Genomic DNA, 14,326 nt, shown 5'->3' on the forward strand with positions numbered 1-14,326 from the left:
GTCCTGTCTCTGCACTATCAGGCCTAGGTTGCTTTACAACCTGATCTTATGTCAGGGCTGCTGTCTTGTCACAATCAGTTTACAGTAAGGTGATTGAAGGGAAGGAAAACAGCTTTTCACCACGAATATATGCTGGTTTCTTTATTGTGTGCAAGATTGGCAGCTGCTTGGGGCCAAATCAATGATAATTAGTTTTATCTAAGGTTTTACTTTTCTTTAGAGAGACCCCAAGTATGACCCCTTGGGCAAACTAGCTGCTGGTTGAGACCTTATTTGAATGTGACTCTTACTCAGTCCAGTTAAAATTCTGTTTTTTGGTGCTTTACGTGCCATTCAGGAAGGACCTCTCAAAACAGTGTGAAGAGGGTGAAGTCCTGGGCCCTCTGAAAACAACGGGATTTTTGCCCTTGATTTCCATGATGCCAGGATTTCAGTCACCACACTTTGGGTATCCTTACCTGTTATCCAGCTTAGTAATACGTGTCATTTTAAATGCAGAAGGGTAGGCCTCAGCCAGTGTAAATTAACATTGCTGTATTGAAATCAATGGGGCTATGCCAAATCACCCCCACCCCGAGAAAACGGTTTGTAAACTCAAACAATCTTGCATGTGTTTCACTGACTTGTCCTTTAGGGTAGCTGTTTGTATCTTATCTGATAAGATATCTTATCTGTCTCTGATAACAGGATCTTAAATGAAGAACTTTTCTATTTAGACCACAGAGCCTTGTTTCTCCAAATTAGTTTCCAGAACAGACTAGAAGGAAGAAAATCAAATATGCTCCTAGGAGAAGTTTTCTCCTTTGTTATTCTTTAAAGTCAGGGGGGAGAAACCCAGACCTCATTAATGTAATATTAGCACCTCTCAACTAATTTTCCCTTATAAAACCTTCTGGGGGCACTACAGAGCCCAAAACCACCTGGGGTGACATTGATGTTGATGGGAATTTTGCCACGATTTCAGTGGGGTGAGGATTTCACCAGTGGAAATGTCAATGCCATAAAGTCTATCCAGGCTTTAGTGCTTTATTTTTATGTCAAAGAAACACAAGCATGTCATTGATGAATAGTACTACACCTTCTAGAAAAGGCCCATTTACATCAACGTGTTCAACAGTTACATGGGGCCATGGGTCACTGAAGGAGAAATGCTAGTGGTAGAAACACAGGATGTCCATTTCCTTCGTCATGTATGGCAGGCTGCTACCACTTTTCCACCCAGGGCTAAGCAGCAAATAGTTTGTTAGGGCCCATTTTGTGGATGCTGAGCACTTTCAGACGGCCTCATGAGGTCCCTTCCAGATCTTTGCTATGATCTTATGAACCCACTAGGTTTGTAGGGTCAGACACTTAGTTTTTCACTTACAGAAATCTGAGCGCAAAGAGAAGCTTTTCTGTAACTTTGGCTAATATTTTCCCCTTGCTGGAGGTTGCTAAGTAGCAATTTTTGCCAACCTCCTATCTGGTGTCACAAACTAGGACCGTCAAACCTGTGATTTGCTGAGATATCCCTGATGAGGAAATGACTTTGATTTTTCTAAGGCATAGATGACTAGAAAACTGTTATTGCTAGGGGGAAAAAATGTTAACATTAGCATTTGCCGTCTGTGGAGGAGAGGTTTCTTCCACTTATTTTCTGGAGAATAATTTAAGAATTGCATTAAAATAGTCTAGTCTACATGCAAATTTGATTTTTGACCTTTTGTGCTAATCAAAAGCTATGGTGCTAAAAAGCTGTGTACTTTATTGCAAAAAGTATGGAGTGAATGAACTAAAATTCCGTCAATGTGGCTGTATCAGATTTGAAGGTTGCTTTCCTTGCTTTGCCAGCTAGGGGCTAAGTTTAGGTCTCTAGGAACATTTCGAGTTACAGTTATTAACTCTTGATGGAGAAGTTAATGAAATGTATGGGACATTCTGCATTTTAAAATGTAGCAGCTGTGGTGGTTAGGCTTGTTATTAGGATTAGGAATATAATACAATACAGAATGAGGTTTTGAAAAAAACTGCAAGTGAAGATAAAAGTTGAAAAAGCCTAAACTGAAATGTTTGGGGCTGTTTTTTCTCAGTCACTGTTGATCTAACTCTACTGTGTCCAGTTAGCTGGGGACTTTCAAAATGTACAGGTAGAAATTTACTGCATATTGTAATATGCTTTGAAAGTGTGGCAATAAAGAGTCACTAATTTAAAAACTTTTTTTGGTAATCAAGTTGCATATTCATTTAAATATTTTTTGAAGCAACTAAATAGTTTCATAGTTTCTAGGGTCGGAAGGGACCTGAGTAGATCATCTAGTCTGACTCCCTGCCATGGCAGGAAACAGTACTGGGGTCAAACAACCCCAGCAAGGTGTTCATCTAGCCTCCTCTTCAAGACTCCCAGGGTAGGAGCCAGCACCACTTCTCTCGGAAGTTGGTTCCAGGTCCTAGCTGCGCTGACAGTGAAGTCGCGCCTCCTGATGTCTAATCTGAATCTACCCTCTGCCAGCTTGTGACTATTATTCCTGGTCACTCCTGGTAGTGCTCGGGGGAACAGGGACTCTCCCAGTGCCTGCTGGTCCCCTCTGACTTGTTTGTAACAGGCCACTAGATCCCCCCTCAGCCTTCTCTTGTGGAGGCTGAACAGGTTCAGGTCCTGCAGCCTCTCCTTGTAGGGCCTGCCCTGCTGCCCCCTGATCATGCGAGTGGCCCTCCTCTGGACCCTCTCCATGTTGTCCACATCCCTCTTGAAGTGCGGCGCCCAGAATTGGACACAGTACTCCAGCTGCGGCCTGACCAGGGCCGCACAGAGGGGGAGGATCACCTCCTTGGACCTGCTCGAGATGCATCTGTGGATGCACGACAAGGTGCGGTTGGCCTTCCTGACTGCATCCCCACACTGCCGGCCCATGTTCATCTTGGAGTCAGTGATGACCCCCAGATCCTTTTCTGCCTCTGTACTGACAAGAAGTGAGTTCCCCAACCTGTAGGTATGAGTCGCCCACCCCTGTAACCTGTCTAGGTCTGATTGCAGCCTATTCCTCCCTTCTAGCATGGCCACCTCCCCCCACGTCTTAGTGTCATCAGCAAATTTGAACAGGGTGCTTTTTACCCCTTGTCCAAGTCACTGATGAAGATGTTGAACAGTGCGGGCCCGAGGACCGAGCCCTGGGGAACCCCACTGCCCACATCCCTCCAGGTTGAAAATGACCCGTCCACCCGTCTCTGGGTGCAGCCCTCCAGCCAGTTGGCGACCCATTTGACTGATAAAAATGCACACAAAGCACATATGTCAATCATTCACACCTGTACAAATTTCTAATACAGCATTTACTGGGAGCCATTAAGTAGATGCTATACCCACAGTTAATTTGGTGCTTCGGATAAAATCCATTACTGGCAAGATCTTTTTCCCGATGGTTTCCAAGTGTCTTACTAATTCTTCTCTTGTAAGAGGACCAAAAGGATGTTTGTGCTCTAAGAAATGAAATAGTAAATATTGATATTGTTTTTGTTCATGCCATGATACATTTCATTCTAGAGTGGACTGAGAGCCACGTGATCTTGGAGAAGAGCTGGAAAGTCTGTCTGCAGGCCACAATAAAATCAGCTGAAGCAGGGACCTCTAGATCCCGATGCTGTCACTGGGGCCCAACTGCTTTTGTTTATTCCAGCTTTTATTTTTTCCCCTCTGCTGAGAGGCCATTAATCCAACCTCAGGATCTGCACCTCAGTCTCACTCCAAATGCCCTACTGCCTTTCTCCTTCCCTCCTGTTCATTCTCCCTGCACTGCTGCATCTCCTGCTGTTTGCGCAGGAACTGCAAGAAGGAAGCCCAGGGGCACCGTTCCAGAGGACTGCATTAACTCAATAAGTAGAAGCACTGAAGGTCTCACTACAAATATACTGCTGCTCTGGCTGAATTCGGGAGTGTCTAAAAACACGGGCAACACCACAAGAGAACTCATAGACTACATCAACTGGGGATACCCTTTTCCTATGCATTACGCTGCCCCTTTAATATCCTCTCTCCGCTCCCTGCTCTCTGTTCAGCTGTGCCCTACCAGCTAGACACTCCTACAGAAACCAAAAAAGAAACAGCATTGGCTATACAAGCTGGCTAGTGATTCTGGTTAAATAAATACTAAAGACAATGATGCAAAAGTTGCATTGTTATTGGTACCTGAGTTAGTTAGCTGTGCATATTTACACAAGTTGCAATCATACCCTTGGATTACAGGGAAGATGTATGATTAGGGCCATGCATCTGCTACTATCAACAGTATATACACAGCATCATCCCACACCTCTCTATAGGTCTTATATAGCTCCCATTACTAGGGCTGTGCAAAGCTTCAGTAGCTGATTGGATTGGGAGAAGATTTGGCCTCATGATTGGGGGCTGAGAGAATGAACAGGGGCTTCTCCCGAACTCCCAGTTTGATTCCCTAGTTCTCGGTTCAATCCCTCAGCTCCCAATCATTCCCTCAGCCCCTGTGGCTTTTCTTGGAGCTGCCAGCACAGCCTGCCTCACCCCAGCAGGGGTGGGGGCAGCCGGTGCAGCAGCCAGACAAGCCGTGGCTTGAGCCAGCAGCCCCAGAAGAAGCCACGGGGGTTGGGGGGAATGATCAGGGAGCTAGGGGGAATGATTGGGGGCTGGGGGAACAAACAGGGGCTTCCCCCTTGCTCCTGGTTCAATTCCCCATCTCCCGATCATTCCCCCCAGCCTCCAGAGTTTTTCCTGGGGCTGCCAGCACCGCCTGCCTCACCCCAGCACAGGGGCAGCCAGGGGAGCATCTGCATGAGCCACGGCTTCTCCTGGGGCTGCCGGCTCAAGCCGGGGCTCAGCCCGCTAGCACTACTTGCCTGTATAGTCTATGGCCGAGTAAGATTTGGTGCCAAATATCTTCAGATTTGGATTCGGCCAAATCAAATCAGGATAGCGATTCAGGTAATCAAATCACTGTCCTGCCGAATCTGAATCCAAAGCAAATACTTTCTGCTTTGCACAGGCCTACCCATTACCATATTATCCAAGTATCCAAACACTTGATAATCTTTAATGCAGGTAAAGCAGCACTATTGTCCCCATTTCCAGAAAAAGAATCAAAGAACAAAGAAATGAAGCGACTTGCCTAAAGGACTCTATGATGGGGAAGGCAACTAATTTAGGGCCCCAGCTTAGCACCCCAATGATTAACACCAGTTTAGCACCACTTCTACTCTACAGCCAGGATAATCAGAGTGGATGCATCTACACCAGACATTTACCACAATTACCTATTTAGCTCCAAAGTAACCATCTCAGCGTCTGCACATGCAGGGATTTTAGTCTGGAATAAACTAATAAACTCTGCATCAGGGTACAAGTACTACCCTGCTGCCGAGTTTTTTAATTCACAGTACCGCATGTGTAGACGCTGACAGGGCTGTCTGGGGCATTAGGATGCTCTAGTGTGGGGGCTGCCTGCCAGCGAGCCCCACACTGGAGCATCCCTACTCCGGACAGCTCCTCTGCAGCACCTTGAGCTGGGTCAGAATAGACCGGGGCTGGCAGGCTGGCCCCCAGACCCATGCCAGCTAGAGCTGCTCCAACCCAGCTGAATGTGCTGTGGTCCCAGGCACATGTGTAAATGTGGTGCCCAGGAGCAATAAACTCTGGAGCAATACGTGCTGGAGTTTATTGCTTCACATTAATATGCACATGTAGACGTGCCCAGTGGGTATCTGCTTGCACCAAAATTGAGAGGGATGGGTGACAAAAGCCTACATAGAGTGGGTGAGGAGGAGGAAGAATGCTATTCTAGGAGGAATGGAATCCACTTAGACTACACAGCCCCCAGCCCATGGTGCAGAAAGATTTCTGCCACTGGAAGTGATACACTGAATTGTATTAACACTGCTAGACAAGCTGACGTACCTGAAAGCATGGGCAGCTTTCTACTTGACATCTTTTCCAAGAACTTCCCAACATCTTTGGTTTTGAAACCCAGAGTTAACAAGTATTGTTGGGGACACAGAGAAACCCAGTCAGCTGTCTGTGGCAAGAGATGGAGCCCACGTGCATCTAGAATAGAACAACAAGAGAAGTGGCTGCTTTTGCATTTCTGGAAGCACTGAAGTAACAATATTCACTACTTTTCTGAAAAACAAAGTTCTACCAATATATAGCAGTCGATGAAATTTAACAAAACAACTTCTCAAAATAATAGTGCCCAGAAGAAAAAAACATACTGTTAAAGGTGTTGTTAGGTGCAGGCTTGTGCTGTACCTTTCATTTTTTTATTTCATTTATATATACAGAGTTGACTTAGTGGTTTACAGCCAGAAGTATAAAACACTGTCTGTCAAAGTCTCATTTAGCAGTCATTTGGGTGTTGCAGCTGTTGCCTTTAAAACCGTACCCATGTCCAGAAAGCTTTCTGTCTCTGATGCATTCTAAAATTTAAAATGGACTGTGCTGTGCATTTGGATTTAAAAATATACCTCCTTTCTACCCTGGCATCATAGGACAAGCTGGGGAACAACTGAATCCTTACAATATATCAAAACTTGAAATAAGTATGAATGTTACTGAATTAATTTTTAAGGGTATTTCAAATGAAAACTTCAGGAGAACATTGGTATTGAAAAACATGCTTAAAAAAAAAGCATTCTAGTTCACATTTTAAATCAGAAAAAGGTGAAATATGGAATTGTTTGACTAGCAGGACACAAGTTGCCACCCATCCCAAACAGAAAAAGATTGACAATGACTGCCACTAGCTGAAGCATCTTTGCTGGACCATGTGAAATACCTTTGTGCTTTCTATCCAGGCCTGAATAGGCAAGTCACAAAAAGGACACCACCTCAATTGACATTAATCTGTACCATTGTCAGCTGCCCCAAGAAAGGGTTGTGACCGATTGAGAATGGAAAAATGAACTGAGTTCTCACCCTTTGAGGTTGGTCCTTCCAGATCAGAAATAAGGTAGGTTGGCTGAACAGCTTGCAATGTTGTATTGTCTGTACTCTACCTCTTTTTTGAACATATGGGAGTGATAGTCTCCAGATCTGCTAGCTTAACATCTTTCACCCTCATTAAGTTCACAAAAGCAAACCAGACAAAACAAAGCCACGCTAAATCTTTTAGCGTTCTTTACTTGCATCACACAGGAAGTGGCACACAATGGACCCAATTATGGCCTAGCTGTACAGTACCATTTCCAGAGAAGTCAATGAGCTGTATTCCACACTCAGTCGCTGTAGTGTAAAACTCAAGTAACTCTGCTGATGTCCGAAGGGTGCTGTAACCATGCAACTAGCTTTGTTACATGTACTGATCAAGACCAGCAATGATTGATTAAAGTGGTGTACAACTAGATCCTATCCTGTCCTGTCCTCCTTTCTCTCCCTCCCTTGCTTCCTCTCACCCCCTCTCCCTCTTTTCCTTCTTTCCTTTAATGAAAAAAATACAAAATTAAGGAAGCTATTGACCTATTGATTTCCAGTGCAGCTTGCACTCAGATGCTTTTGAAAATCTCACTACAGGTATAAATTGTTTTGGGGGGGGAGGAATGAGGTTATGTGAGACATGAATTTATCTCTTTTCCAATCAGGTTTACAGAGTTTTATATTACACTCCTTTTAATGCCAATACTTTTGTTCCCTGGAAATTCTCCACAAAGTTGCATCAGCAAGTAAACAGAAGACAGCAACTTTACAACCTCCATGAAAAATGAATCTCTATTTTCTCTCTATAACGCCCCCCCCCCACATGCGTGTGCTTCTCAACCTATAAAATCAAGGTAATCTGTTTTTATACAATGATTTTGTTACACATGAAATAAAATGATAAATATGCTTATATGTTTTAAATACTTGCATGCCCTTGTGGTAAATGCTTGGATTTATTAACCTCTGCTTGTTTGTTTGTTCCAGTGTTCCTGAAAGGTGATGTGTTAATTGTCTTCAAGATCTTGTTCATAGTAACAAAGCAAGTATAGTATGGAGAGTAATGTAGCCGTATGGCCCAACCAATTAGCTTTAGCTCTGATCTAAAGACAGCACTTCTAGAAGGCAAACAGGATTTCAGTGTTTCAAACTTTCTGCAGAAACTGTCCATACTGTGCTAGCAGTTAGGGCTGGTTTGTGTGATGTGAACAAATGTGCGCAAGTAAATTGGGCTGATATCGAGTAATTACTTTTCCCTCTATCTGTTTCAGCACCATAACGTGAAGCATCAGAATCTTATCAGTCATATCAGTCATCATTGTTCTAAGTTACTAAATTAGCAATCATGGCAAGGAGTTCCTTTCTTTCTACCTTTTCCTTTCCAGAATACCCTGCCTGTTTCTCTTGGGCTGAGGATCTGGTCACTGGGATTTAATTGTTTAGCAACTCCAGAACAGGCTACTCTGGTTTACTCTAACTGGAGACGACAGATGGGAGTTGCACAAAAGAATCCAAGTGTTCACTCTTGACCCCCAGGCCTTCCACCTTATTCACTTCTAGACCCTACTCAATGTCCTTGTTCTGTATGGAAGGAGGCTTGACCACCCATTCACATAGCCATGAAACCTCAGCCTCCGTGGGGAGTGATGAAAGCAATGGCGCTCAGCAGGGATGGCAATGTTGTCGACCAGAGGTAAAACATTATACCCTCAAGAGCTATCAACTACAGAACTCCCCCAAAGATTAGGATGAACTCACGCCTTTAGAGACAAACTGACCTTATAACAAAAACTATGCTCTAAATAAGGAAAACAGAGAAGGACATTTTGGACATTGTACGTCAAATTCTCCTTTATCTGAGCGCTAGTTCAAAGCCTATGCCATTGGTCCTCTGTACATGAATGAATTACATGACATGTGAAAGCAAGTATTTGTAGGATCTGGCCCAAGACATCCACAAACTAAAGTCAGCTATAGACACACACAAATACGCTCCAATGCAGTTTGAAGGCACCGTTACCTGTGTATATGTAGTCTACATAGTCAGGGTGTTTTTTAGCAAAGGCTTCTTTCATCTTGTCTATTTTGTCAGCCTTTGCTTTTGTTGCAAATGGTGTGTACATAACTGAATAAGATTCTTCTCTGGTGATGGCTTCTTCAATCATAGCCTAAAAAAGGCATAGAAACGACATATACCGTGTCAGTAGAAAGTGAACAGCTATTTAAGGGAAAAAAAGAAAAATAATTACCTTCACAGATGATATTTTTTCTTTAATAATTGCACAGTCATGCAAAGATAACATATTTTGGCCTTGAATATTAATTGGAGAGGAATTCAAATTAGTTCCAGAAAACACTGCCTGTCTCACACACAGAAAATCAGTTTAATGTAGAAAGAACATTTGTAAACAGTTTTCAGTGAAGTGAGCCTACGTATTCAATGGGGAGAAAAGTCTTGGACAAATTGTCTTCAAGATGAAAAGAAAAATTGATTTCATGTTCTCTGTAGGTCACTTCCTTTACCTGATGTGAAGTCCTGATTCAGTATTTGATTGCTGGCTAAACGCTATAAAGCATTCATATTACCTCTTGGGTTGGTGTGACTCAAGTACTGGGTCTATATGGAATATCAGCCTTAAAATATTATATTTAAACAGTTTGCATTACGAGTAACATTCACCCCTATTGCTAGGGTATCGGCACAAAATTTATGAATCATGTAACATCTTAAAACATTCTTATGCAATATGTAGTGCTGGCCTTACAAACATAAGGAAGTATCACCCAAAATGGGCTTCCAGTGTAAAATAGGATGTTCCAGTTCCACGCAAACACAACATTTGCAAGCCAGAACCAGTCTCATTGAACACTGTGACTATACCCGCCTATGACAGGAATTAACCACTGTTTCTGATACAGCTCTAAATACAGCTCACTGTGAGCTACATTTGCTGTAAAATCAGGTTCCTCATCAGCAGAGCTGTGCCCGCTGCTGACATACGGCCTCTTTTGCTAGTATGGATGATAAAATCTTCAATATTTCTTCATTCCATTTAATCTTGTATTCATATAAATATTCACTTGCACAGGGTTAGCAGCCACAAATCAACAAAGACAAAGCATAAGGAGAAAAATTTGCATGCTTTAACAGGGAGCTTATGCCATGTATGACTCCTTAAGCTGGAGTGACTCAATGAAAATCCCACTGTGGTACAGCTAGCTATTTCTCTGACAAGGTTTCCTTCAATTCTCAAGGTCATCCATCAGTGATATAAAATTCCCCAAGAAAAAAAATGTGCATTTCTGAGTAATGTGCTCCACTGACAACTGCTAGGCTGGAATGGAAGGCTGCAGTCACTGAGAATAAAGTATCTGTGTCCTTTTCTGTAATATTCCTAAACAACAGGTTCTTTGGTATGTATTATATGAGTTTACTTCAAGAAGGAGAATGCTGGATCCAGTGAAAAGAGTGCCTTGATCTGCTTGCTTTAGTACAATATGTCTTACAAATGGAATCTGCTTAGCTCTGCTGAAGAGTCTGTTCACAAAAGGCAGACCCACATTTTTTAACAGAAGCAAAATTTAAGAATAAAGTCATTCTTATAGCGAGAAAAACGTATGCTTACAATTGTAAGACCATGCTACATGTAATGTTCCCCACTGAATCAATTCCTTTATTTATGCAGTTCTGGAATATAAGGTGTAGCTTGGAGATAAACTGCATTCAGACTCAAATCCTCCCATCTTTCCGTGACTTCAGACAGCTCTGAATATACCAGAAATGGTGCAATTGTACTGTGCTGAGATTAGGGCAGGATATCAGTAATCTATGCAGGGAGTAAGTCGTTTATACGCACATAATTTCTCACGACACATAGATCCATGCCATCAGCCTGGATAATTGTGCTAACTGGTCTTGATAGGCAAAGTGCATCTGAGAAGATCTGGTCCATTTCTCCAGTTTGTGGCTGCAAGACTACTCCAGAGGGTCTGTGGCTGGTGGGGAAAACTGCTTCCACATCTGCCCTGGTGGAGTATCGTATATCCTTCCCAATTACTCAGACTGGATTTTGGGCAAGGGGGGATGGGGCATGGGGAAGGGGAGGGTCAATTGTACTTTTAGACCAGGGGTGTCAAAGGCATTATCTGGCCCCCAGTGCTGGCTCCACACAGGGCCAGTCCAGGACTGCCCCTGCATTCCTGATCCAACACCTGTGATTCCTGCTCCAGCCAGTCAGAGACTGTGCTGCACACAGCTAGTCTGGGAGGTGAGCTGCATACGGCACCTGCTGTAATCAGCCCGGGGTGGGCACTGCATACAGCACACATGCACTGGGCACCATGTACGGTGCTCTCCCAAATGAGCTAGACTGGGTGCTGGATCTGGCGTGTTGTGGGGGAGGGCGCTCTGGGCATCTCCCACATGCTGGATCCAGCACCCACTCCGGCCAGTCCAGGACCTGCGTTGCGCGCAGGACTGTCTGGTGAGGGCACCGCATGTGGTTTGCTTCCTGATCTGGCCAGAGTGGGTGCCATGTATAGTGCAGCCCCTGACCAGCTGGAGCTAGCTCTGTGGGCACTGGATCTGGCCTGTGGGGACAGGGGTCTCTGTGGACCCAATCTGGCCCATGGGGCTGGTCCCATGCTGTTTATCTGGCCCATGGACCAGTCCAGTTTGACACCTCTGCTTTTAAGGAATCACCTGCACTCTGCCCACTGATTCCCATCTGCTAGCATAACTTCTAAAATGTCAAAGATCTGAGGCCTTCAAAACCAAAACCCTGCCTTCTTTTTCCTTAAATAAAGACCAGGGGAAAGCAGAGATTAAAATGCATGCTCCTCCATAGTCTATAATAGACAGCATTCGTTTCTGGACAGCTTTAAAGTGTCCATTGTATCACAAACCACCAGATATCATGCTATAAATTGTTCCCTTTCGTGAAGATGGAGTTCCAGTTTTCCAGTGATAAATATTTACCATCTCTGAGGCTAGCACTGGTAAGATGAGAGATATCAGACCATAAAATAACTGTTCTAAAATACAGGAAAGCTATTTTAGATATTTCATATTTGTATGAACCCTACTTTTTTCCTGTCCCTTTGAGGCTTGTGAGGAAGAATGAACAAAACTTGATTTTAGAGTGAAAGGGCTCTTACAGATACCACCAAAACACCCCATTAAAAATCCATTTTTAACAACCAGAGGCTCAGTTAATTGCATCCACAGTTAACCAACATCATGTGCAGATAGGGGCACACATTAAGTTGGACATATTGTATACTCAGATATCAGGCACTCAGTATTTAACATTTGGCCATTATGTTATAGAGAATAATTTTGTAATGTGTATATATAGTCTAAATGGAGTGTCGGGCATTGAGTTGCGACATGGAGTTTTTCCTGGCACTTGCTTGCACAGCTCACTTTTGGCTAAATACATTTAGGCAAATGGTCCTTGAGAATGGTCTGTATTCTAAATGGTCCTTATATCCTTGAGAAAAATATAAGCTTTTGCAAATAAAACCCTTCCACCACCTCATGCCCATAAAGCATCTACGCAGTGTACAAATAGTGACTGGCTCAGAGCAGAACAACAGTAAAACATTACTCAGAGGATAAAAATAAAAAGCAGTTCCACAGCTTTTGCTCAATACTCCTACAGAAGATACCAGTATTATCAAAAGCAATTTTTTTCCCCAGCTACTGACCCTGCTATTTGTTTTATTACCCTTTGTATTTTTATGGGATTAAAGTCTTCAAAGACATAAAAACTTCATTGCATAAAAAACTTTGAAAGAAAACTATATACAACAAGATCCTTAAAGCTTTCTCTTCTTATGTCTTTTTGGTCTAGACCTTCCACGTAATGTATATACAATGGCCAGAGTATGTTGATGGTTAGAATATGGTCACAAATGAATATTTTCTCTATATTAAAAACAAGTGTTTACTAAAGGAATATTCCCTCTCCCCTTCTCTTTTGGGGCTAGTGCAAGTCAGGTTCATAGAGGCCTCTCTTTTTTTTCTTACAGGACCTGATCTAATGCTGACTGAAATCAGTGGAAAGAAGCCCATCCACTGGACACTGAATCAGGGACATATGGAGCAGTGAGATCCAAAAGAACGTTGTAACGGTTCAGTGGGCATTTCCATAAGATTTTCCATACTTTGAGACTAATCCTTTCAGTCCATAATCTTGTCTCCAAGACAAGACAGCACCTGAGATGGTTCAAGAAACTATTTAATAGACAGTTATTAAATTACTTAATCACAGGAGCAGGTTGTTCTTGTATTTGGTGACTGGTATATGCCCGGAGGTATTGCTTACATCCTACCCAAAGCTTTTGTTTTAAAGCTGTTTGGAATCAGAAAAAGTCTGCAAAGAAACCATTAGGAGTGCTAATTCTGAGTGTTTAAAGGAGTATTTCCATTTTTAAACTCCGTTATGGAGCCACAGATCCATTTTAATATGAAAAAGGAACATTTGCAGGATATAGCAAAGAAAAGCTTGAGATTACAGTACTGTCACAACAAGCAAGCAAGCAAGCAAGCAAGCAAGCAAGCCCTAAGCTGAGCGCTGATGAAGAGTGCCTTGCATTCAAAAGCTTGTCTAACTTTATCCCAACTATGCAGGTGGTCCAATGAAAGATGTTAACCCCCTCCCCCCCCCCAAAAAAAAAAAAAATAAAAAAAATCTTTCCTCTTACATCATTCCTGGACCATCATGGCTACAATATCACTCCAACACTACCTAAATAAAAAAACTTTGTTACAGGAGAGTAAAAGGTTAAATATATATTTCTTAAGCAGAAGGACCACCATATATTCCTGTATATTGAAGACCCATTTCTGTACCATATATCTGAATGATTCTAACTTTAAATGATTCTATGTCTATTTATATTAAATTTCACAGATCTTCTAATAACACTTAAATTTTAGCCTCAACAGTTTTGCATTATTCCCTTCATGCCTTCCAAAAAATTGTCAAAAACTCATTAAATGAACATGTAGATTTACAAGAAACACAGCTTTCCTATGAAAACTTTTTATGGTAGATTATATAAGTACTTTAATATTTCTATGCATCTTTTTCCATTTTGCTCCATGCATAACAGACATAGGAGAAGAAAAATTAGAGTTGCTGAAAATTCTTCATGATGGTGACACTTGCTTTTGCCAATATACCCCCTAACCTTAATCTTCTTAAACGGCATAAAGTTTTAATTTGGGAAATCAAATTATCTTGACATCCAGAATTAGTAAAAAATGTAGACATCTTCCTGAGATGACTTTATTTCAGGGCTGCAGTTCAAGCTAATCCACAGCTGCATTTATACTATAGCAGAAATTGATGTTTTTATTGACGATTTTCATTAATATAACAATATCAGCCAGGGTAAAGCAGTTAC

At 42.4% G+C, this 14,326-nt stretch overlaps 1 protein-coding gene across 1 annotated transcript in view; it reads right to left on the reverse strand.

Annotated features, from left to right (window-relative positions):
- The window catches only part of SPATA16 (spermatogenesis associated 16), a 131,987-nt gene that overhangs the window by 36,946 nt on the left and 80,715 nt on the right, over positions 1-14,326 (reverse strand). Inside the window, exons 5-7 of the mRNA XM_090054135.1 lie at positions 8,934-9,081; positions 5,900-6,046; positions 3,344-3,456 (exon numbers count right to left, since the gene is read on the reverse strand). Of these exons, the coding sequence (XP_089910261.1) occupies positions 3,344-3,456; positions 5,900-6,046; positions 8,934-9,081 (408 nt within the window). The remainder of the gene's footprint in view (positions 1-3,343; positions 3,457-5,899; positions 6,047-8,933; positions 9,082-14,326) is intronic.

Source organism: Crocodylus siamensis, chromosome 6 (assembly GCF_052110815.1).
Source record: "Crocodylus siamensis isolate JL-2025a chromosome 6, ASM5211081v1, whole genome shotgun sequence".
NCBI lineage: Eukaryota > Metazoa > Chordata > Crocodylia > Crocodylidae > Crocodylus > Crocodylus siamensis.